The sequence below is a fragment of the Plectropomus leopardus genome, chromosome 8 (assembly GCF_026936395.1).
Source record: "Plectropomus leopardus strain MGB_pleo_1.0 chromosome 8, ASM2693639v1, whole genome shotgun sequence".
Classification (NCBI taxonomy): domain Eukaryota; kingdom Metazoa; phylum Chordata; class Actinopteri; order Perciformes; family Serranidae; genus Plectropomus; species Plectropomus leopardus.
The window spans coordinates 7,001,645-7,024,977 of NC_142183.1; the positions used below are offsets into that span (position 1 = coordinate 7,001,645).

The window sequence follows — 23,333 nt, forward strand, 5'->3', positions numbered from 1 at the left end:
CAAAAACACTGCAGAGGAACCGTGTACATCACTTTGTGTTGTGCAGATGCTACAGTGTGACTGGGTCGACACAGGATCGCAAAGATGCAGAATTTGTAACCAGTTTATTTACAGAAGGATCTTTTTCTTGGGCTAAAAAAACATATTGTAAATGCACGTCATTTGTTTAAACAGTGCATTTAGGATGTATGCAACATGCGGATCAGACTAATGTCTGTTGGGTTTGATGGTTAGGTAATTAGATGACATCATATGAAGTGTCCGGCCGTGCTTCGGTGAATCCTCCCACAGACACGTTAATGTTTAGTAACAGATGGGTGCAGAGAAAAGTTTGAAATATTGAGCTCATGAACGCCTTCGTCACATTCAGACATGTTTGTGCTGTTGGCCTCGGGGCCGTTATCCGGTCCTTCTCCAGAATAATAAAAAAGCAGCAACACGATCCCGTTTTCTTCCCCGTTTCAGGATTTGTGGACGTCTTATTGGCCACAATAAATGTTAGTCCTGTTCCACTAAAATTCACCGAAAAAATCCATCAGGATTTGATCATCAATAAGTAAATGTTCCTTATGTGTGTCAGCTAATGCTGGCCACATTTTAATGTGCCTGAAGACAAAAGCATAAACATGAAATATGCATTGACAATGTTTTAATATTAAAAAGGGAGACTGCCCCTCCAAGAAAAAAACACAATTAGTTATTTTAGCAAGCTGCTCGTTTCCTGCTTCCAACTGCCAGTCAGTGTTTATTCAACCATGACCAAAACTGTTCCCGAACATTAAGCGCGTAGTTATTATTGTAACAACGAAAGTCCCCGAAACCCAATGAAGACATTATTCAGCAGAAACCATCATCTTTTCTCTTTGCCAAAACCTAACCAGATCTCATGCTGCATTCCCGTGGAATCAGGCAAACAAGTTATAATTTTAGTGGATGAAAGCAGGATGGTAAAATTAGGTGAGGCCGACAGAGGATATCGGCAACTGTAACGGTAGACAGCATTGCCATCCAAAGTTATGATATTTCAACTTTTTGACATCCTGTGCAACGGATGACAAAAACACGTTTTTATTTTGCCGTCCTGCAATTCTGTCGGACTGGTCTTTTTTTTGTTTGTTGGTTTTTCTTCTGCAAGCAAGGAGTTGTTTGTCTGCTCTCTGCTCGATTTTATGTGAATGCAGCATTGACCATAAAGTTGTCACATCATATAATAATTTATTTCTAACAATAGCAATTGGCAACTCACATATGCACAAGTCTCCATGAAATTGTTGTTTGCAGCACTTTAGCATCTAATTTTACCGAAATTAATAGGAAGGACAGAGGGCGGTAGGGTTTTTTTGCGTTAAAGGTATGCTACGATTTAGGATTTTTCTAAAACATGATATTTATACAATTTATAGACTACATGAAGAAGTGTGTGGCGATGTATTTCTCTATGAGATTCTGTGCTCAGGACATTTATAGGTGTGTACCCTCACAGCACTCAGGTGAGGCGAGGCTTTATAAAAAGGTGCCAAACTGTAAACAGCAGGCATCCAAGAGACACAGTGCCCAAAAAGTGCAAACACAGCGAGGCACATTGTCAAATGACAGTGAATCTGCAGCTGGCTTTTACTTTTCACTGGCGAGCGAGATTAGAAACAGTAACCAACAATCTGCCAGAGCAAACCTTCAACGTATTAATCGTTATTTAACTTTGTGAAAGGTTTCAAGTTCAAATTGCATGTGCTGAAGAGCTGCAGTAAAATCTTAATTATGGACAGTAAATCATAAGAACATATTTTTTTATGTTCAATCAGAGATTTAATTGAGATTCTGGAGTTAGTGGAAGAGAGGCTGGTGTGGAGGTCAGGATTTCTGCTCCGTGTGACCACCACGATAACCTGTAAAATACCTCAAAGGTGTACAAACAGTTACGCTGTATCTTTTTTTTTTTGGTCCCCTTGTGTGTGTTTTTTACCCAGAAGGCTCTTGTATGTCTGAATGCACCATTAAAGTCTACTTAAACGGCCAAAGCCATCTGCGACAAGCTGTCCACAAACCGCTCTCTGCCCAGCAAAGTGCAAGTGGGTCTGTGTGCACAGTTCAAGTTGGCTCGACCTTTTAACCCTCGTGTGTTTTAACCATCTGAGCTCCGACTGCAGCAACAAGAACATCCTACTCAGCAAGACAGGCACACACACACACACACGCACGCAGACACACACGCAGACACAGCTGATACTTTTAAAATTCAACGAGGTTTATTGTCATACCAAAACATCCGTGAGAGGGAGTCAAACTAAGCACTCTGAGGTCCCGGTAAAAGGACACTAGAATCTAAAACTAGTAGAAGCGACAAATAAATACGATGACGGGTCACCTTTGCAATAAGGTGACGTCACTATTTGAATTTATTTTATTGCAACACTGAAGATTTAAGTCTTTGACAAAAATAGAAAAAACAGACGGCAGCTCATCATTTCAGCACACACGGCTCTGCAAGTCGTGGGTATCCGCTTGTTTTTGATACTATAAGTGGAGAAATGATTCAAACATTATGATTGCAAATTTAAGCCCTTTTGGGGGATGATCACAGCATCTAATGGTAATCTCCACAGATGTGCCCGCCGCTGAAGACATCTCTAATTAGGTTTGCAACTGGCTCGAAAAATGCTGAAAAATAATGAGTCATGATTTGATTCCCCTCTTTTCTCCTGGCACTGTTTCAACGCCCCTAACGTAAAGATTTCCTCCTCTGCAGATAAAGTTCAGGGTCAGAAACTGACTCGCAGTCAGTGTGTTGCTCAAGGACACTTCAGCAGAGCAGATGCTGGCTGTCATGGGGCTCGAGCGCTGACCTTCCAGCTGAAGGACGCTCTCTTTAATCACTTTACCGCCGCAATGTGGTGTAACAGCGCCTGCAGTGTTAACCAGTCATCCACATGTGCTATGACTGACCCGTTGGCTCATCAAATTCATCTACCACCAGATTTTTCATTCTGGCTTTTTGGTGCAGTCAGGGAGCCCTGCGGAGTCAACGGTCTTAGATGTGTTCAAGGTTAAAACACCATAACCAAACTGAAGTGAAATCCTGAAAACCTTTCTCTCATCTGCATAAAAGTGCTTTAAAATGAGCATGTAACCAAATATGCAATGCAGGTGTAATCAGTTTTTGTTGGATAAATTAAGGAGGACCATTTCTACAAAAAGACTCATTTTGATGCAGTTTTTCAGTCGTTAGTTCTTGACATTTCCACTCCAGCTGTAAAATGCTAAAAGGCTCCGTGTGCAGTGTAATCCACTAACAGTGATTTGCCATGCCTGTAATTTGGTTCTTATTTAGTTTAATGGGCTATAATGATGTTAATAGGCTTTCAGAATAGATTATAAGCAAAATGATGATATCATGTTCTAATTTGGAGAATGACAGTACGTGTGTGTAAACAATAATTAGTGTAATTGTTGTGGATTCTTTAATAAAACAGAGTTTTAGGTCGAATGAGCCTTTCTGGGGTTTGTTGGAGGACACATTAAGTTAATCTTTTAAGCATTAAGTTAATTAAGCTTTCCCATTCACTTCTATTGAAGCTCAAACTACAGATAAATTTAAGCATGTGTTTTCTGTTTTGAGTGCTCGGCAGGTGTCGCAGGCCAGAGTTTTACGTTTGTTCATCTTTGACAGATTTGCTCTGTTAGCCAACAGGAACACTGATGCAGCTTTGTTTGTAAAGAAGAGAAGTTATTATTTTAGCACATTTTATCACCAAATGTATCACATTATCAACCTATCAGACGACAGACCGGGTTTTACCTTCATACACTGTTTGCACTTTGTGATCAGTGTGATCAACAGAAAATGCAGTTTTATTGACTGTACCTTAACAATGACGCAGCATTAATTTTTAGGGCTATTTTCAGTCTTTCAACCAGGTTTATGCTCGCAGTAGTGTCCCCAGCAAAAATGACATCATTGCATATTTTGCGGTAAGGCTCTAAAACTTGCTAAAGCAAACAACTTAATGGGTAGTAAAATAATAAATACATTTTTTTCATATTAATATTTTTCAAGATTTCAGAAAGATTTTAAAAAAGACCTTAGGAAAGACCTTTTTAATGACACCCAAAAAATATGTATTTGGGCAAATATTTCTAGCTAAATCAAATTGTTTACAGGACATATTTAACTTTTCAACCTTCATTTCAGTATGATACATTTGTTCCACATATTTGACTCCTGTTCTTACAAGGATGGTATTAAGGCGATAAAGTCTGTCCCTTTCACATCACAAACCAGTTTTTCTAACCATAAAACCACTGATGCTTTTTTGGAGCTTTATTCAAACTAGAGTCTAAAACGTACGATGTTTAGTCCTCTGTGGCATCCATTTTTCAACATCCGATTTTTTAAATGTATTTCCTAAACTTTATGGAAGTGCACCATTACATTCCTGTAGTACTGTTTTAATAATAATAATAAAACAGTAAATATTTTTTATCAAATCTGAAATATGTATAATATTTTGTGTGTAGGTTTTCCCAACTTCACGCTTGCTACATGTTAAATCTCAGCACACATTATGCGGGTAGAGAGAAAGAGAGAAAACTAAAGACTAAATATTAGGGCTGCAACAAACAGCATTTCAGTGGTCAATCTGCACATTATTTTCGCGATTAATCCAACCCAAAATGTCTGAAAAAAGTGGAACATGTCCATTAAACTTCGCGGAGCCCGAGGTGATGTCTCCAGAGGTGTTTTATCTGACTAGACCAGAAATCAAAACTCTTTATTATCAAGTACGACAAAGAAAAGCATCAAATTCTCACATTAAAGAATCGTGAAAACAGGGAATGTTTGGCTTTTTAACTTAAAAAATATTTAAACGATTTTTTGATTACAAAAATAGTTGCCAATCAATTTTCCGTCGATCCATTAATCAACTAATTGTCGCAGCTATACTATATATTCAATCCTCCTGGCTCTTATTTACCATAATAGTTGTGATGTTATCACGGCCGTGTCTTCCTCACAACATGAAAGACATTAAACCAAAATATCTGCTTCTTTATATTCCAGTAAATCTCTGATGCGCGTCACGAAGAGCTTCGATCTCTGCTTTGTCCTTGGTTAGAAATCTTTTGAAGTGTTCCTCTTCAGTTTCTTTCATGTTTACGTGTCCTTCACTGAACACCAAAGTCCCTTTATGCCTCTGTGCTTTAAAAAAACACTCTGGACTGCCTTTTGATGAATGTTAAATAACAAACATGGCCTCGGATTGTATAACCTGAGCTGTATTTTACCTCACATCACACTGGCGCAGCGAGACGAGCTGCATGTAAGCCAGCGAGGTGAACCACAACACCCCGGCCATGATAGCTGCCGATGGGTTTCCCTGGCAACTGTTACTTGTCTTGAATTAATGCCAGACTTTCACCAAACCTCGGTTATGTGTAGGTGTGGTTTCTCGAGGAGAGGGAATACAGACACTAATGAGAAAACACATCCAACGGGGATCTGCTGCATGACGGTGGCTGGCATCAGCTCCCGAGCCGCTCACCCACAGGCGTGAAATGATACTATTCACACTGCAGAAGGAGCTTAATGCACCTCTGTTCTCAAGTGATGGCTGACTTACACCGAGATTAATTAAAAGACTGGAAAAGTTAAAGTTAAGTTTACTGTCTTTAGTTGAGAGAGAGTTGTGGATGAAGGATTTAAATTCCTTGTAGCAAAATGTGACGGATGTGTGTCCTCCTACAGTCATGTTTGCTACTAAAGTGTCCCTGAGCAAAACACTGACCGGCTGTTGACTCCAAACTAAACTCTCTGCTTCTCAATTATGAATCCTTAAGTGTTGGTCTTTTAGGAGCAGAATTATCCGCAGAGGTCTCTTCCTCACCAAAACAAATCGAACCTGTGATTTAAATCAGGTTTTTTCAACACTTTTAAAGTTCATTTATGCTCCCTTATGAAAGTAGATAAGTTATTTCAAACACTGTAAATGTCACTGTTTTTATACTTCAGTTCATCCATCGACACAGCCGATAGATGACACCAGAGGGCGAAGTCGAAAGTTTCTCAGAGCAAACGAGGCGATGCTGGAAAAGGTGATAATATTGTACCTGTTAACAGAGGCAGTGTTGTAGAAGGTGAAGGTCTTTGCGGCCATTATATACATCCCAACATGTGGATGAACAGTTAATCTCACTAATTTTACTATATATTATTATATATCACTAATTCCTTACGTTCTGCCATTATTAAAATATCTTCTTGTCTCGCCTTCTTGCTTGAACCACGTTTCACTGCCCCCACAATCTCCGGCCCGACTGCTCCGTTTCATCCGTATCGGAAAACGTGCAAAAATACCGACTAAATGAATGCAGAGTACATAAAAAAAGACGTAATCTGTCTCCGTATGTAACGTTGAGCATAAACGAGCCCTTACATTAAAATAAGTGTCAAAACAAAAGCCAGAGACCGCATCTTAATAAGTTAATGCAAGCTTAAAATTCACTCCTTCTAAGTGGAAGAGAAACAATAATGTTGCAACAGCCTTTCGGTGCAGAGTCACTCCTCTGTACCGCTGCCTGCACGTCCACAGCTGTTTGTACCAAAGAGTGGTATGAAAGTGAAGAGTGCTCACTCCGCAGCAAAAATGTCAAGAGTAAAGCGATCTCTGACTAATGATTCAACACTGACTCTGAAGGAGCAGCCCTGATATTTCTTTAAGCTTGGGACAAACCTGAAGATTTGTTAAAACTCAGAATGACTTTACAAACCACTAAGATTGTTTCCTGACTTGCACAGAGTTTTTATTCTTTGATCAGTCTATAAAAATAATTTCCCCCCTCGTGTTGAGACTACAGCACAAACAAACCCTCATACAACAGAAGTTATTGTAAACTGAGACCAGCTGTCTCCCTCCTGTTTAACTTTCATCCATACCAACCGCAAGATGAATAAATAAATATCCAGCAAAACACAAATAGGAATTAAATTGGCCTCCCAACTGAACATCTTTTAATTCATTCGTTGTAGCTATGACACTGTTACTTTATAATTAAAGTATCCTCTCTTCCCTGTTCCAGCTGTCATGCTGCTTCCTCTCAGGCAAACTGTCTCTCAGACACTGTGGCTCTTTTCATAAATGTCCTAAAGCCGTAATGAAGGTTTAGTAAAAGCCACCAAGGTCTGGATGACAAAAAGCCATCACTTTAACAGCTAGTCCACAGCAGAAAAGTCGTGTATTTCATGTCTGATAAGGGCTTGTGAAGCTGTGTATTGACATGTGACAGTTGTGTGTTGGTGTGTGTTGGTGTGTGTTGGTGTGTGTGGGGGGTATGAGGGAGGTGAGGCTTCGACACTGCAGCGGAAAAAAAAAAAAAAACTGTTGAAAACTGTAAAAGAGAATATGTCACTGTTGATTTTCTCAGTGTGGGTGTCTGATAGACATTTGTTGCTTCTTTGCTAATAACACCTCCTACGAGCTCGGAGCCATTTTGGTGCAGAGAATAAACGTGTCAGTCGAGTGCGTCAAACATTCACGAGATTATAAAGACGTCTCACGATGTGAAATGTCACGCGGCGATTGTGGAAGATGTGATGATGGGGTGTTGCTAATTACACGTCGACAGAGTCGTTTCTACGGTCCGACCACAAAATCAAGCTGATATTGACTGCTGATTGATCACTGACTAGATAAGAATGTTTTCCTTTCAGTTTAAATGTTAAATGTCAGTTTAAATGCTGAGATTTAAAGATATTGTGAGCAGCTGATACTGAGATTGAGTTTGATTTGTTTGTGGTGCTTAAACCTCCAAAACTTCATATTTCAAAAACTCTACGTGGCTTATGTCTTTTGACAGTCCGATACCAGCCCCAGGTCCACTTACTCGTTGTTTTTTAGCAGTTAGCTCTGGCGTCGCTGATCTGTCGCTCTGTAGCCTGCTCCCCAGCACTTCTAAGACGTCTTGTCTCGACTTCAAGTTAGGCATCAAAGTTTATTCTTTTTTTAAGTATTTTTTGGCACTTGAACACTTAATAGATCTGCAGCAAAGGTCCCTGGCTGAACTTCAGTCAGAGATGTTTTGGTTCATATTACCCAGGGTGCCCAATTTAAGTCCATTCTTGACCTAGAAAATAGTTTTACAAAGTAATCCAAACTCAAGGCCCAAATATTAGCAGTTTTGGGTTGTCCATCCATTTGTTCTACTCTTTTGAACACAATATCTAAAGAACGCCTCGGGGAAATTTCTCCAAATTGGGCACAAGTGTTCATTTGGACTCAATGGTGAACTGATTAGAATTTGGTGTTCAAAGGTTAAGGTCAATGTGACCCCGTCTGACGCATTTTTATAACATGTTATCTCAAGAAGGTCTTGAGGGAGCGTCCTAAAACGTCCATTTGGACTCAGGGATGAACTGTTTTAAATTTGGTGGTCAAAGTCACAGTGACCTTGTGTCCATCTCATTCTCTGAACCCCTATATCTAAAGAGCGCCTGGAGAAAATTTCTCCAAATTTGGCACAAACATCCACTTTTAGTCACGAATGATTGATTAAAATTTGGTGTTTAATGGTCAAGGTCAGTGAAACACCCTCCATTGCATTTTGTGAACAGGTTTTCTCAAAAAGGCCTTGAGGGAGTTTCCTAAAATGTGGCACAAACGTCAAGAATGAAATGATTAGAATTCGGTGCTCAAAGGTCAAGGTCAATGTGACCTCACAAAACATGTTTTTGGTCACAGCTCAAGTATTAATACACTAATTGTGACTAAATTTCATACACATTTCTAATAGGAAAAGTTGAAGAGTTATTACATTTTATATCTGAAATGTCAAAGGTCATCTTCATTGTGACATAATGAAGTTCTGCAAAACACTTTTCTGTTTGTTACTTAACTTCAAAACTCAGGAACAGATGAGGAGACTTTTGGTCGGATACTGAATCATACTGAGACTCAGATCTTCTGTGCAGTCAGATTGAAGATGTGTGTGAAGAGCTCTTGTTATTCCCAAAAAGACACTTCAAACCTTTTATCAAATTCCTTCAGAGATTTAGCTACAAAACAGTCTGGACAGAAATGGATGTAAATTGAAGCTCAACTGGTTGGCGGATTTTTACAGCTTTTCGGCTGTAATTTCTTTTGTTTTGTGTTTTTATTAAGTTGGAGCTTGAGTCGGAATAGTTTCTCTAAAAAGCAAAAGTGCTACAGTATGAATTAAATCCTAGCAGCTACTGAGCTCGCATGTCCAGCGGAAGATGTCGCCTTTGATGCAGGATGTTTTTGGACATTTTATAGACTAAACGATTATGAAAATAATTATTAGTAGCTACAGTGATCCTGCTGTCATTGTGAACAACCGTTAACCGGCTGCTTTTACACAAAAACAGAGTTTTGTTCGCAGTGAGGTCTCTGTATTCGTGTCGCTGTACTTCGAAAGACTTGTTTGAGTGAACTGACAACTGACTACAAGAAGAACAGCACTTGTTAAGAGGGAAATTTTTTGCCATTTTTCCCTGGAGGATTCAAAGATTCATTCTTTAAATGTTTGCTGGAAGGAGGCTAACACTGCGGTTAAACACAGGCTGAAGAGCAGAGACACCCACACCCTCCCAGCCCACAGAGCTCCACTCTGACATCTGCTCCACCTCCAGTCACAAACCGCGGCACTGGAAACTCTTCCCACATTCTTTTCCTCACTTATCTTCTACATTTTCATGCAACTATGAGTTATTTTTCTCAACAAACACAGAGGGACTTCCTGTAACATGTTGTCATAGAGATGATAAGCTCTGCAGCTCCCAGAGGTTTGCTGCAAACCAGCCTGCGTTCATCAAAACAGACCTGACAGATCTCCGGCTGTATCCTGAAAAATATCCACGCATGCACCGCTGCTATTAATAAGCATATGGCCTTTTGCATATGCCATTAGTTTCAGATGAACCCAAAAATAATAATGAATTCCCCGGGGCTTTTGAATCAAAAGAAGGAAGAAACAGACACGCGAAAGCATCTGTCCGCTGAACTATTGCGCTGGAACCAACAATTTCCATCTTGCATCATTTGGCGGCTGCACTCGTGAATGAATTCACTCCACTGCGCAGTGGTCTGCTCCACAGGATTAGGCCACGAGCCCCGGAGTGCTAGTGACAAACTGGAAACTAAAAGGCCATCAACATATGGCGCAGGGGCTTATGGGATTACCCAATTAACAAGGTGACTCAGAGAGCTGCTAATCTGCAAGACGTTCCGACGGAGTGTATGGACACAGACTGTGACGCATGGAGGGGAGCCGCATCTTTTGAGCGTCCACGACCCAATTAAACACACACACACCTCGTGTGTGTATAAGCAGTCAGCTCTAATTGTATTAAATGTGCAGCCACGCGCGCCGAGGATACTCTAACAAACATCCGCTCTCACACACAAAAAAATGTGTGTTAACAGCACGTGATGCTGTCAGCAAGAGGTTCATTAATTGTAATTATCCTGACATAAAGTGCGCCGCGGGCGGAAACACCACCTTCAAGAGCGCTGTCAGCTCTGCGCGCAAATCAAAACGCGCGCGGCACGGAGGGCCGTGACGCACAAGTGGGCTACAAATCCTGCGAGTGGACACATTTTTAGGCAAAGAGACAGAAGACAAGTCGGATATCACATGTTAAAACGGGCGACGCTGATTCACAATCATTCATGAGAAGTCATTTAAACATGTTAGCGCTCTGTTTTGGCGCATGAAGTGCCAACTGGATAAAGACGCTGGAAACACGTAGATTTGAGCGGGGAAAAGCTGATTTTTGGTTCATAGTGTTCCCGACACAAACAACAGCATCCACTCCACCAAAGATTTCAGTGTGAAATCTACACGCCGAGGTGGAGAAAGAGTCTGCGGTAACAGTTAATCTCAAGTTAATGCAGCGCGGAGTGATTCCTCACAGTTGCTTTCCCTAGAAATGTAACGCTGTTTTCGCTGTCAGTTCCTGTCACATCCCCCCGTGTTTTCATCTCCCTGTCACACCGTGAGACCGGACGAGGACGCTTACCTTGCGGGAACGCGTTGGGTTGCACGACATACAGAAACGCGTGCACCATGTGGAACAGGATCCCTATCGGCCCCGGCTCGTAGTGGGCCAGAGTCTCGTAAACTCCCGCGGGCACATAACCGAAATCCAACTTTCCCGGGGGTGGCAGTCTCCGCGGCTCCGTCTCTTGTTGGAGTTCTCCGGACGCCACAAACACCCACAGCAGCAGCGGGAGGATCCCGGTCTTCAACATCGTGCTGAAATCAAACAAGACTCTCCGTCAAACTGGGGTCAGAGACCAAAAGAGGACTGCAAGCTGGAAGATGCTGGTTCTTATCTTCCTTATCGGAGGGGAAGAAGGGGCGAGAGTAAAAAGTGTCCAGATGGATGGACCGCAGCTTTTTAAGTCCTGCTGCCCGCGGACAGACTCCCTCTGAGCATCGCCCCCCGCGGTCTGAGGCTCCTCCTGAAGGACGATAACCGGGCGATCTTGTCCCCGTCTCCGGTCTTCGATGCGTTCAGTCCCACCGAGACGAGCGCGCCTGTCGCTTCCACTCCAGCATCTGTGCGCACGGAGCCGCGCTGCGTCACGGGAGCGGGCGGGAGGAGGAGGTGCGCGCCTCCGTCACATCTACAAGAGGAGGACTGGTCCAGAGGGAAGCGCTCCTCCTGCCGGGGAGAGGAGGAGCTCGGAGAAATAGGAACATCGTGTGTTTCAATATCTGACAGTTACATTTCTGTCTGTTTCTCTGAAATATTTCTAAGTGCACAGGAGCGTGCACGAGTCTGAGCCGCATAAACATAAACTTATTATTTTAACATGCTTATTATGACCATTCATGTTTATTTCTCAGCAGGTTCTTTTCCAAAATACAACCAGAGCATTCAGGAAATATTCATACAGAGTATTAAAAACTCAAATATTTCAGAATAAAACAACTGCCACAGAAAATGTGAGATTTGTAATCCTGATGATCTGCTGTAGTTACACCAGGCTGCGTTCAAGATCAACGCTGGATATTTATTTTTTGAGCTACTTCTTCTTACGGTTGTGTGATTCCACATGTATATCAACCGCCTTTTTTTAGTTTTAGAGTTGGTGTTGGGGTATTTACTGATGTATCTTATATCAGACAGCGAAACGTGAAAGTCTCCTCAGACCTTGTTTCAGTTTTCTAACCAAAAACCAGTTCAAAAACCCTCGGAGCCAGCAGTGTTGAGATGCTGACTTTTTTAACCTGCTTTAGGACTCATTATTTTAGTTTGTGTGTTTCACATAATACAAAGCACGACGGGGATAAAACGTGTAAAACGTACACGTGAGGGAGCGGTCCAAACCTTTACTGGTTCATATAAAAACAAACCCAGAAACGTATAAATAGTAAAATACAAGCAATCAAAACATAAATACCTTTAGTTGCTCAAAATTCAAAGTATGACATAAGTATAGGGTTAAAAAATAAGAGTGTGAATTATCATTTTGAACGTTTGAATATAAGTTCCCAATCAGGCGTTTTTGACAGCAGAGCTTTTTGAAGTCTCTCTGTACGCAGACAGTGACACAAAGTGACTCCACCATATTTGACAGGAAACTGACCACAGGAAGTGGACATTACTGGGACGCTCTACGGAGGCAGCAGCTTTTCACATCTAACGAGAAGAATTAAAGATTTATTTAACCTCACCAGAGTTGGTTATTGTTGGAACAGTGGAGAGACGGACCGAGACAGTTTTAAATGATTATTTTTGTTTCTGTCGACTTTGAATGAAATGCGTTTTACGATAATAAAGTTACTGTTTATTTAAATTGAGTCTAGTGGCTTTGAGGACGATAATTTCAGGGCTGTTTCTGGTTAAACTAATGTATCTTATTTTTTTTAACAAAAATGTGTCTCTCTGTGGATCCTTCCTATAATGTAGTCAGATACTAAAGATAATAATAATCTGAGCTTTCAGAGGGCAAAAAAACAAACACTTTTAGCACTTTTAGTGGACGTACTTTGCAGTTAGTGTTGCCAACGCGCCCCTTGTGGTTACACTGCAGCCCCGTCGTTCAAAATTTCAAAAAATATTCTTCCTGTTGGTCACTTCAACACAAAACATTAGAAATCCAGGTTGAATAATAAAAAAAACAACAACTTTGAATTAAATTTCTCAAGTAAATGCACTTTATTACTCTTAAACACTGCTTTTATTTTACCTGAGTATTTCCATTTAATGTTTTAATGCATCTGCTTCCCTAAATCCCAGAGAGAAATGATGTTTTTGACTCTGCTGCATTTTTGTGACAGCTATAGTTACTTTGTAAAACTCAGCTGTTCATCTGATGCTTTACTGAATCTCACTAACTTTCTGACTTTGTCTCTTCTGCCGACAGCTGCTCTCTGTCTTTGTGGCCTTTGACCCCGTTTTCCACCCAGAGGGCAGATAGAGGATACCCGACGTGCAGCCCAGACGGGAGATGTGATTGGCGGAGCGGCAGTCAGGTGTGCTCAGCTTCTGTCTCTTTGCACAATAACTTCTTTGTCCTCTTTGAGCGGCACACGGGGCCCTCGGCTCCTGGAGACAAGGGCCGCTCCTGTGTGTAAACCTTTGATCAGTGATTGTGAGCACGTTCGTTAGACCTGCAGAGGGGCAGATGGGACTTTAGCGTGAGTGTTTGGGGACTTCGGTAACACTTAATGATTCAGCATGTGTCATTTTGTTCAGTGAATTCTGTAAAATGTAACTATGAGAAATATGGAGTAAAAACTGGCCTTTCTGAAGAAAAGAATAAATAAATTGTGCTTTAAAGCTTCTGTATGTAACTTTGTACATAAATGAATCATTATTTATTGCCTAAGGGTGAACACGTAACTGAACCCTTTGAAACTTCACCAAATTGATTTCTTTCAAAAACATGGGAGGAAGGCAACGATAAACAGGACATGGCCCAAAAATTACACACACAAAAAAAAAAGTTCAAGAAAATTACCTGAAAATGTGCGCACAAAAAAAGCAAAAAATAAAATAAAATAAACAAGAAAATTAACTCAAAAAGTTCTGAAAAAAATGTAGTTATTTTATCATTTTATTATGTTGTTTTGTAACAAACTTTTACATATAATAAAATAAGCCACAACAAAAAATGTAAAACAGAAAAGCAAAAAAAAGACCTAAAAATAGGGGTTGAAAAAGGAAAGTATTCATTTGATATATTTTATACATTTTTATTATATTTATTTATAATTATTATAATTGTTAATATAGTTTGCTGGAATTTTTTTTCCCTAATAATCCTACCCTCTTATTCAACAAATTTTTAAGTAGTTTTTTTCTCTTTTTACTAATTTCTTGGAATTTGTGGGACATTTCTTGTCAAGTTGGCTTTTTTCCCATGTTTTTGAAAAAAATCAGACTGATTTGCTCAAAAGGTCAAACAGCTTGTGAAAGGCGTCTGAACGCAGCACAAGAAAAGTGACTTTTCTCCACTTTCTCAGTTATAATGTGCCGCCAAAATCATGAGATGCACTGCGAGGTGACTGTGTTGCTTCCCGGCCCAAAGGTACTCCCTATTTACAAAAATACTGCTTAAATATTCATATTGCTTAAAAAGTAATCCGTTTTTGTAGGGATTAATTCATTTCCTCTCCCTCCTAATTACTCTCACTGATATCTGTCTTCATCCTTGTCATTTCTTTCGTCGCCTTTTTGCAGCGTCAATTTATTTTCTTTTTGAAGTGAGATCTGTTCGCCCTCTGTGTCACAATTTACTGCCGAAATCATCCTCAAAGTCTATCTGACGTACTGGACCCTCTCCAAGTACTACTACTAATACTACTACTGCTGCCTTGAGACAGCTTCCTGTTTGCTGTGACAGATCTGAGGCTCGTCTCTGTCCTCAGCGGTTATAAGGAGATTAGCCCTGTAAGAATGTCTGCTGCAGATTTACTCTACCTGACCTTAAGTCGTCAACAGATACTGAGCCCTCGGCCTGAGGACAGGTGACGGTGTAGACTCGCAGTGTTTTAAATTTAAAAAAACCTTTTAGCTCTCCTGTTTTTATAGCCAAAAGCTGCATTTACAGCCCAGTCGTCAGGTAAAAATGTTCGTTTCTGCAAACCACAGATTTGTTTCTACTTTTATACTTATCATATCAACGTTTCTAAAGCAACATAACATACGAGCTGCGTTTATCTGGAGGTGATGGTGCGTGACGCCTAAAGCCCAGTTCAGACCAAAGATTCACAACGAGGCGCATCCGTTTTAGAGCCCGGGTTCTTAAAATCTCCAGATGAGGTATATCAAGCAAATCATGATCTTTTCAATGTCCAAGTTGTTTTGTGCGTAACACTAACTATGTTACCAACAGAACTGTGGAAACATACGTTTTCAGTGTATCCGCTGCTTGACATTATGCAAATGTAACGTTTGCGTGGCTCGCAGAATCGTACAATGCCGACATTGTTTGTGGTGATTGGACTCGTAATTCTGTTTTTCTAAAGCCGGAAATAAAGACATTTGCGTAGTTTGATAAAACAGTTTCACCTCACTGTAAACTCTGAGCTTTAAATCATTGCCCACACGGTGCTTAAAAACATGAGATTTTTGGACGTGAAATAAATGTACTTTTTGCACATGTGCAGATTATATATCAAACTACTGAAAAATATTTTTGTGTGCCTGAACTCAACAAATCTGCAGTTAGTTTCCAGATCCAGTTTCCAGTTTCATCAGATGTAAAAATGAAGTAACAAGAACTCTGAATGTTGACGCAAATCCTAGAAACTGCAGCAGGGGAAGTGATTTTAACGTACCGTTACTTTCGTGAGGTCAAACTTTAGCCGTAGTTTCAGATCTGTAGGAAGTTTGTCTCATCGTGACTCCAAATCAGGAAGCTGACTTGAACCAGAAAGTCTGAGGTTCAAAATAAACCCGTTTCCAAATAAATCCAAAATAAAGAGACGATGCTGCAACGAGGAGGACAGGCAGATATTTTCTCATGAGTCTACTGCATCGTTAAATTAAAACAAAACACACTTAAGAAACAAACTTTTATTAATCCAAAAGGGGAATTTTCATACAATATCGAGGTAGGAATTAAATAAAGAACCAAACTGATGAGACAAAGCAGGCAGTGTACTGGACCATCGGACCACGTTTGTCTCGTCTCCATCAGCCCAGTGAGCCCGGCTCGTCCAGCTGTGGTTCAGTCAGGTTCTGGTTGATCTCCAGTGCAGACTGGGACCAGTGAGACACTGACGGACCACAGCGAGACTGAGCTGCGGCCAGCGGAGACGAGACAATTCACAAAACCACATGAAGGACTGAGGAGAGTCCGAATTCACGCGCATAAAATATGATCATATCACAACTGGCAGCTCCAAAAATAGAACTATTTTCCTTATTACAATGGTAATGAACATTATAAACAACCTTTTTTTCTCTCCAAAACAGAATCAAATAAACGCAGATATGTGTTTATATCATATATATATATATCTTATTTCTGCTTAAAGTAAAATATGATACTCCACTTTACATCATGAGTTTGTGCCAAATCCACTTTAAATAAATTATTTTATATTCTGGATTGTGTTTTTAACAGGAAAGAAGATTAAAAAAAAATAAAACTGATGATAGGTGTGCAGAAAAAAATAACTAAAAGAAAAATGATTTCAGTTAAATTATTTTAAAATTTACCAGCATTTAGTTTAATGAAATATTGTACATGTTTATGTATTTGTCTCTATAATTCTGCTAAAACTACTAACTTTCTGCAAAGTATAAGATGGCACAAAGTATAAAGTGCTACATGACGTACCAATATTCATTTAAGTCTTTGACACAAATTAAATATTTGGATTTTTGGCTGCTTGAAACTTTATGGCCTGACATTAAATTTCAAAACTCTGATATAATATTAATAATAATAATAATAATAATATTTAGCACTCAGTTACATACATGGGTGACAAATAAAAGCTGATATAATTATTATTTTTTTTCATTGCAGTAAAAGAAAAGTTTCAATCATAGCAAACAATTTTACAAGTTCAGTCAACAAAAGGTAAAACACACATGCAAAAAAAGGCATTTTATTGTGGAAATATTGCTTCTATTTTCTAAGATGTAAACATCAGAACATTACTTGAGAGTCGGATGAGAAACGTGACCCGTCGTATTTAAGACAATACGGTCCATCAGTGCAAACATTCTCGAGACTGAAAGAAATGACAAATTAAACTCCACTTTTCTGAATCAGTGAAGGATTTTCGACCCTTCTCTAAAAATAAGATGATTTTAGACGATTTGTTTGATATATTGTATGTAAAGCGATTTCAAAAATGTAAGCAAGAAGAAATTAAGATAATCTTCAGAATTTTTCAGCATTTTATTAACCAACTAGTTTCTTTATTTTTTTATAGTTTTAGTTGGACTGAAACGTCCGGCTGTGTCGCAGCTGGTCGAAGCAGCAGATTTAATGTCAGCACGCTGTCATTTCACCGGCAGCTTCTGTTAATGTCGTGCGCTGACTGTTTCCTTTAATGAAAGGTCCTTTAAACGCTGAAGGCGTCACACGTGCTGCAGATGACTTTATCTGTTAGCCGTGTAAACGAAAGGCTCCACTTAAGGCTCTAATTAAAAGTCACATTCATAACTCCGTCTAATGATGTTGAAAAGTGGGGCGATGCTGCGGTACCTCCCGCTGAGGTCCACGCTTCAGTTAATGGAGTGAGCGGCCGAGTATTATCGGCGCGTGAGCTGCGTTTCCAAACCTCTTTGCCTCGTGACCCCATAAAGAAACCAGTGTGTCTGTGACCCCTCATCACCGCTGCTGTCTGTAACCAGTTTTTCTTTTTCTATATTTTTTTTCTGTTTAGAGGCCCTGACACACCAAACCGACAGTCCATCGTAGCATCCATCGCCCTGGTCGCCGTGATTGAATCGGAGACAGCGGAGCCCATTGGCAGTTAAGCTCAGCACACGAGAAGAGAAACACAAGTGAGTCAACAAAAAGCTAAAGTCAACATGGAGTGAGGTCAAAACAAACTTGTTATATAAGGTAAGATTCATTTATTCTTGCTCTTTAGCATAAATGTTTCCTGGCGGTTTGTGATGTTGTTCATTGGCGCACAACAGATGTGCTTTGTTCTTTCATTATCGGGTTGTGTTGTTGATGAGCTGACTGGCTAACGAGCATCATGGCGGTCTTGTTGTTTAGCTTTTTGAACGGTGAATGTAGACTCCTGCCAGCGAGACTTTGCGGCGTGTTCAAGTGTAACTTTTTGGAGGAAACAGATGACGTGAGGCGACTGGACGGCTTTCGTTGTTCTTTCTAGTTTCTAGTTCTTTGTGTCGGTTTGGTTTGTCTAGAGCTGCAGAGACCTAAAAAGGTCATAATATGCAGTAATTCACAGAGAAAGTCTGAATATAAATATTTATAAATATGTTTTGTGTCGGCTGTCCCGGCTCGTCCTGAAACTCTGTGCTGGATTTAGGTTGAGAAACACTTGCTTTGATTCCGTTATTGAAGGAACGTCTTCAGGCTCATTTATACTCCTTTACTTATGAAACCGTGTCCTCAAACCTCCGTCCTTTATGACGGTGCAGATACAGCCGATAGTGCGAAGTTTCACACAATAACAAATGGAGGGATGATTGAGGAGGTCGTGATAATGTACGTTCAAATTGAGGCATTGTTGTAGACACCTTTTCCAACTCTTATTTTTAAAGGTTAATTTCAATTTAGGTATAATTTTGTTTAATTTCTGACATTCTTTTGAATAAATTATTTATTTTTAATTTTCACTTATATATACTTTAAAAATTGAGGTCTTATTTTTTTAAGTTGCAGATTTTCTGTTTTCATATTCAGATCTTATTTTTTTCCGCGTATACGTCCATCTCTGTATCTGACACGGAGCATAAATGAGCCCTCAGACGTCTCTGCACGCTGTAGCCAACTCCAGATCAACATTTCTTTGCTAAACTGTTGAATTAACTTTAGTTTCAGGTGACAAAAGCTCTGCTGTATTCAGGAAGACTAGTTTTTCTCGCAAATTTAGATGAAATGTTGGATGGCACCTGGTGTTTATAAAAAGAACCTTAATTAATCAGGTGACAAAGCAAACACTCGGGGGCGATGGCGAATGATTCAGGCGTTCCCTTTAATGTGAGAGTTTAAACGTTTGTTTTCTGGCTGCTGAGCGAACTGAGAAGTTTCGTTCTCTCTGGTCCCAGTGCTGCTCAGACAGGAAGTGCTTGTGTGCTCTCACATATGCTGTTGCACACACGCACACACACACGCGCGCGCGTGCGAACAGGACAGTTCAGACTGAGTTGCCGCAGTCACGCTTTCTCTCTCCTGCAGCTGAAGTTTTCTTTGTAAACTTCTCGACTTCAGTCTTCAAGCGCAGCAGCGTCGTCAATAACTTACTGTATTTCCACCGACTTTAATAAATACTCAGCTTTCTGCTGCTGTTGGCAGGAGAGCGTGGTCACAGGCTCCTTTGCTCTCCGTCTTTCCTGAGTGGTTAATCGCTACATCAGCTGCTGCCGCCGGTCAGTCGATGCGGTTACCACAGATGGTGAAACGGTCGATCTCCAGCAAGTCTTTTTTGGGAGTCCTGTGCTTGAGTTCAGCTCCCTGCGCCTCACCCTCCTCTTCTTTGGAGAGTGCAGCTGCAGGTTGTTCGGGTTCAGGTGGTGGCGTTGTGGGACGGCTAGCTGGAGCAGCAGGAGGCGGGGGGGTGGGCTGGACAGGAAACAAGTCGGTCCTGGGGGTCGGCTGGGTGGTCACAGACGATGGCGGCGGGCTGCACGGCGGGACAGGATTCTGCTCCGTCTTTGATTCACCTGTAAAGCAGAGCGGGCACGATTTATATTTAATCACAAATTAACGGCGTGTGTCTGCGTGAATTTAAGGTCGCTCAGTAGTGAGTTCGTGTTGGTGAACTCAACACGAGCAGCATGTTAGCAGAGGAGTGCGTCCTCCGTCTCAGGGAAACAGGATTACGACACACTGTAGTCCGACTCTTCGTTACTTTTTAATGGAAGGCTATAATATAAAATTCATTAACGACAGAATGAACAATGACAATTTTGGCACTTTGACGACTTACTGTGATGTTTTTGTCACACTTTCGGTCATTTTTTGATGACATACTATACTGTGATGTTTTGAGGTCAATTTTGGTCATTTCTGACAACATATACTATGACGTTTTGGGGTCTTTTTTTAACGGCATACTGTACTGGGACGATTTACTATGCTATGATGTTCTGGGTCATTTTTAACAAATTATCACACTGACGTTTTTCTCACATTTTGGGTCATTTTTCGAAAGAAAAAAAAAAAAGAAAATCGTCGAAAAATTTGCTGAAAACCACTGTTTAGTATGTCAAAAAATGACCCATTTTGACATGTCAAAAAAATTGGTGAAAGCGACATTTTATAGCTTGTAGAGACACATCATAGTATAAAGTATCAAAATAAAGGCAAAACAAGTTATGATTTATCATGTTAAAAAATGTCACATTTTGACAGGTCCAAAAGATCCAAAAAAACAGCTACCAACGACATATTATAAGTCGTAGAGATGCGTCATTGTATACAAGGTGGAAATAAGGGCCAAAAAGTAATAATTTAGCATGTCAAAAAAAATCACCAGAACGCCACAGTATAGTATGTCTAAAAATGCCAAATTTTGACATGTCCAAAAATGCCTGAAATTGATATACTATAGCTTGTACAGATAAGTCATAGTAAACAAGTCGGAAAAAAAAGGCCAAAATGTCATTATTAGCCTGTCCAAAAATACAGCTGAAAATGCCATACTATAGTGTGTCAAAAAATGCCTAAAAACAACATATTATAACTTGTAGAAACGTCATAATTTAGCATGTGCAAAAATTCACAGAAGATTCCACTGGCATTTTCGTTTGATTTTTTGACATGTTATATTATGGTGTTTTTGGCGGTCTTTCTATGCCATGACGTGTCACAGCATGCTTTTTTATAAGGTTTTCAGTGTTTTTTTGAACACGTCATATATTGCCATTTTTCAGCGTACTAGTATGACATTTTTGGTCCTTTTTTCAACATGTTATTTTAAACAGTGTCATGACATAGAAATGCAAATGTATGCTGATGATACAGTTGTATACACAAAGGCTTGATCAGTCATTTCTGTGTCTGAATGTCAGTAAAACAAAAGGTACGTTTTTTCCTAAATCTGTGGTAAAACCTCCTAATGACAACATTATATTGAGGTGGATTTACATAGGCAGTGATTTTAAATTTCTTGGTGTGATTCTGGATCAAAATTAAACTTTAAGAAACATACAAAGAAAATTGTGAAAACCATAAAGTATAACCTGGTGACACATTAGAAACGGACTCTCTGTGGGTGCTGCTAAGGTGACTTTGCATGCCATGATCCTCGCACATGTCATACTGTATTACATGTTGTGGACAGGCTGGTGAAACCGCCTTGAGGCCATGTACAAACAAGCCTTAAAAACCTTGGATGAAACGCCTCCGTACTATCATCATTGTAGGAAACTGGAGAAATACAATTTGCCGAACTTAAACTCAAAATTCATGCCTGGCTTATAAAATTCTGAATGGTTTTATTGTGTTTTGGAAGTGATGTGTTTTTTTGTGTAGTTTTAAGTTGTGCTGTCTGTCTTTTTATATTACTTTGCCCCATGTGTTGTATGTATCATTTGTCTTGAATGTCTTCTTTTTTTTCTCCTTTTGTACAACTTTGTCTTGTCATTGTGCTGAATATTTGTTCTGACCTGCCGAAGGACTGCAGACACCAATTAGCTCTAAACTATAATCTGATACAGCGCATCAAATCGTAACATTTGTGTTTTTAATGGTGCATTGTCCCTTTTAAGTGAACAAGAAATAAATACTTTTTGGTCATTTTTTCAACAAGCTGTAATATGACTTTTTTGGTGGATTTTTCAACATGCTAAATTATGGTGTTTTTGGCCGTTTTTGCAAAATTCTTTGCCATGACGCGTATTAGCATGCTGTTTTACGTGGTTTCCAGCTGTTTTCAGACATTTTTTGGAGAGGTCATATTTTGACATTTTTACCAAGGCTATAGTATGGCTTTTTCTTTAGAGGATTTTTCAACATGCTAAATTATGGTGTTTTTGGCCATTTTTGCAAAATTCTTTGCCATGACGCATATTAGCATGCTGTTTTACGTGGTTTCCAGCTGTTTTCAGACATTTTTTGGAGAGGTCACATTTTGACATTTTTACCAAGGCTATAGTATGGCTTTTTTTTTTTTAGAGGATTTTTCAACATGCTAAATTATGGTGTTTTTGGCCGTTTTTGCAAAATTCTTTGCCATGATGTGTATTAGCATGCTGTTTTACGTTCTTTTCAGCTGTTTTCAGACATTTTCTGGAGAGGTCATATTTTGACATTTTTACCAAGGCTATAGTATGGCTTTTTTTTAGAGGATTTTTCAACATGCTAAATTATGGTGTTTTTGGCCCTTTTGCAAAATTCTTTGCCATGATGTGTATAAGCATGCTGTTTTACGTGGTTTCCAGGTGTTTTCAAACATTTTTTTGAGAAGGTACATTTTGACATTTTTACCAAGGCTATAGTATGACTTTTTTGGTGGATTTTTCAACATGCTAAATTATGGTGTTTTTGGCCGTTTTTGCAAAATTCTTTGCCATGACGCGTATTAGCATGCTGTTTTACGTTCTTTTCAGCTGTTTTCAGACATTTTTTGGAGAGGTCACATTTTGACATTTTTACCAAGGCTATAGTATGGCTTTTTTTTTTAGAGGATTTTTCAACATGCTAAATTATGGTGTTTTTGGCCGTTTTTGCAAAATTCTTTGCCATGATGTGTATTAGCATGCTGTTTTACGTTCTTTTCAGCTGTTTTCAGACATTTTCTGGAGAGGTCATATTTTGACATTTTTACCAAGGCTATAGTATGGCTTTTTTTTTTGAGGATTTTTCAACATGCTAAATTATGGTGTTTTTGGCCATTTTTGCAAAATTCTTTGCCATGACGTGTATTAGCATGCTGTTTTACGTTCTTTTCAGCTGTTTTCAGACATGTTTTGGAGAGGTCACATTTTGACATTTTTACCAAGGCTATAGTATGACTTTTTTTTAGAGGATTTTTCAACATGCTAAATTATGGTGTTTTTGGCCGTTTTTGCATAATTCTTTGCTATGACGCATATTAGCATGCTGTTTTACGTGGTTTCCAGCTGTTTTCAGACATTTTTTGGAGAGGTCATATTTTGACATTTTTACCAAGGCTATAGTATGGTTTTTTCTTTAGAGGATTTT

The 23,333-nt window shown here is 39.6% G+C and overlaps 2 protein-coding genes and 1 long non-coding RNA gene across 31 annotated transcripts in view; 1 reads left to right on the forward strand and 2 right to left on the reverse strand.

Annotated features, from left to right (window-relative positions):
- The window catches only part of prom1a (prominin 1a), a 105,374-nt gene extending 92,974 nt beyond the window's left edge, over nucleotides 1-12,400 (reverse strand). For 16 of the 28 annotated variants that reach the window (XR_015777191.1, XR_015777190.1, XR_015777189.1 and 13 more), the window contains exon 1: nucleotides 11,033-12,400. Coding sequence is in view for 8 of the 28 variants with exons in the window: in XM_088080799.1 (XP_087936925.1) it covers nucleotides 11,033-11,264 (232 nt within the window). In the remaining 20 variants the exon portion in view is untranslated. The remainder of the gene's footprint in view (nucleotides 1-11,032) is intronic. The other 12 variants (XR_015777200.1, XR_015777192.1, XR_015777198.1 and 9 more) reach the window with 2 other exon arrangements.
- LOC121947885 (uncharacterized) overlaps nucleotides 1-13,809 on the forward strand; it is an 84,746-nt gene extending 70,937 nt beyond the window's left edge. The window contains exon 5 of the long non-coding RNA XR_015777203.1: nucleotides 13,389-13,809. This is a non-coding gene — a long non-coding RNA (uncharacterized LOC121947885). The remainder of the gene's footprint in view (nucleotides 1-13,388) is intronic.
- Nucleotides 13,810-16,030: 2,221 nt separating this feature from the next.
- The window catches only part of tapt1a (transmembrane anterior posterior transformation 1a), a 64,760-nt gene continuing 57,457 nt past the window's right edge, over nucleotides 16,031-23,333 (reverse strand). For both annotated transcript variants that reach the window (XM_088080806.1, XM_088080805.1), the window contains one exon: nucleotides 16,031-19,849. In XM_088080806.1, coding sequence (XP_087936932.1) covers nucleotides 19,557-19,849 — 293 coding nt within the window. In that variant the 3' untranslated portion in view covers nucleotides 16,031-19,556. The remainder of the gene's footprint in view (nucleotides 19,850-23,333) is intronic.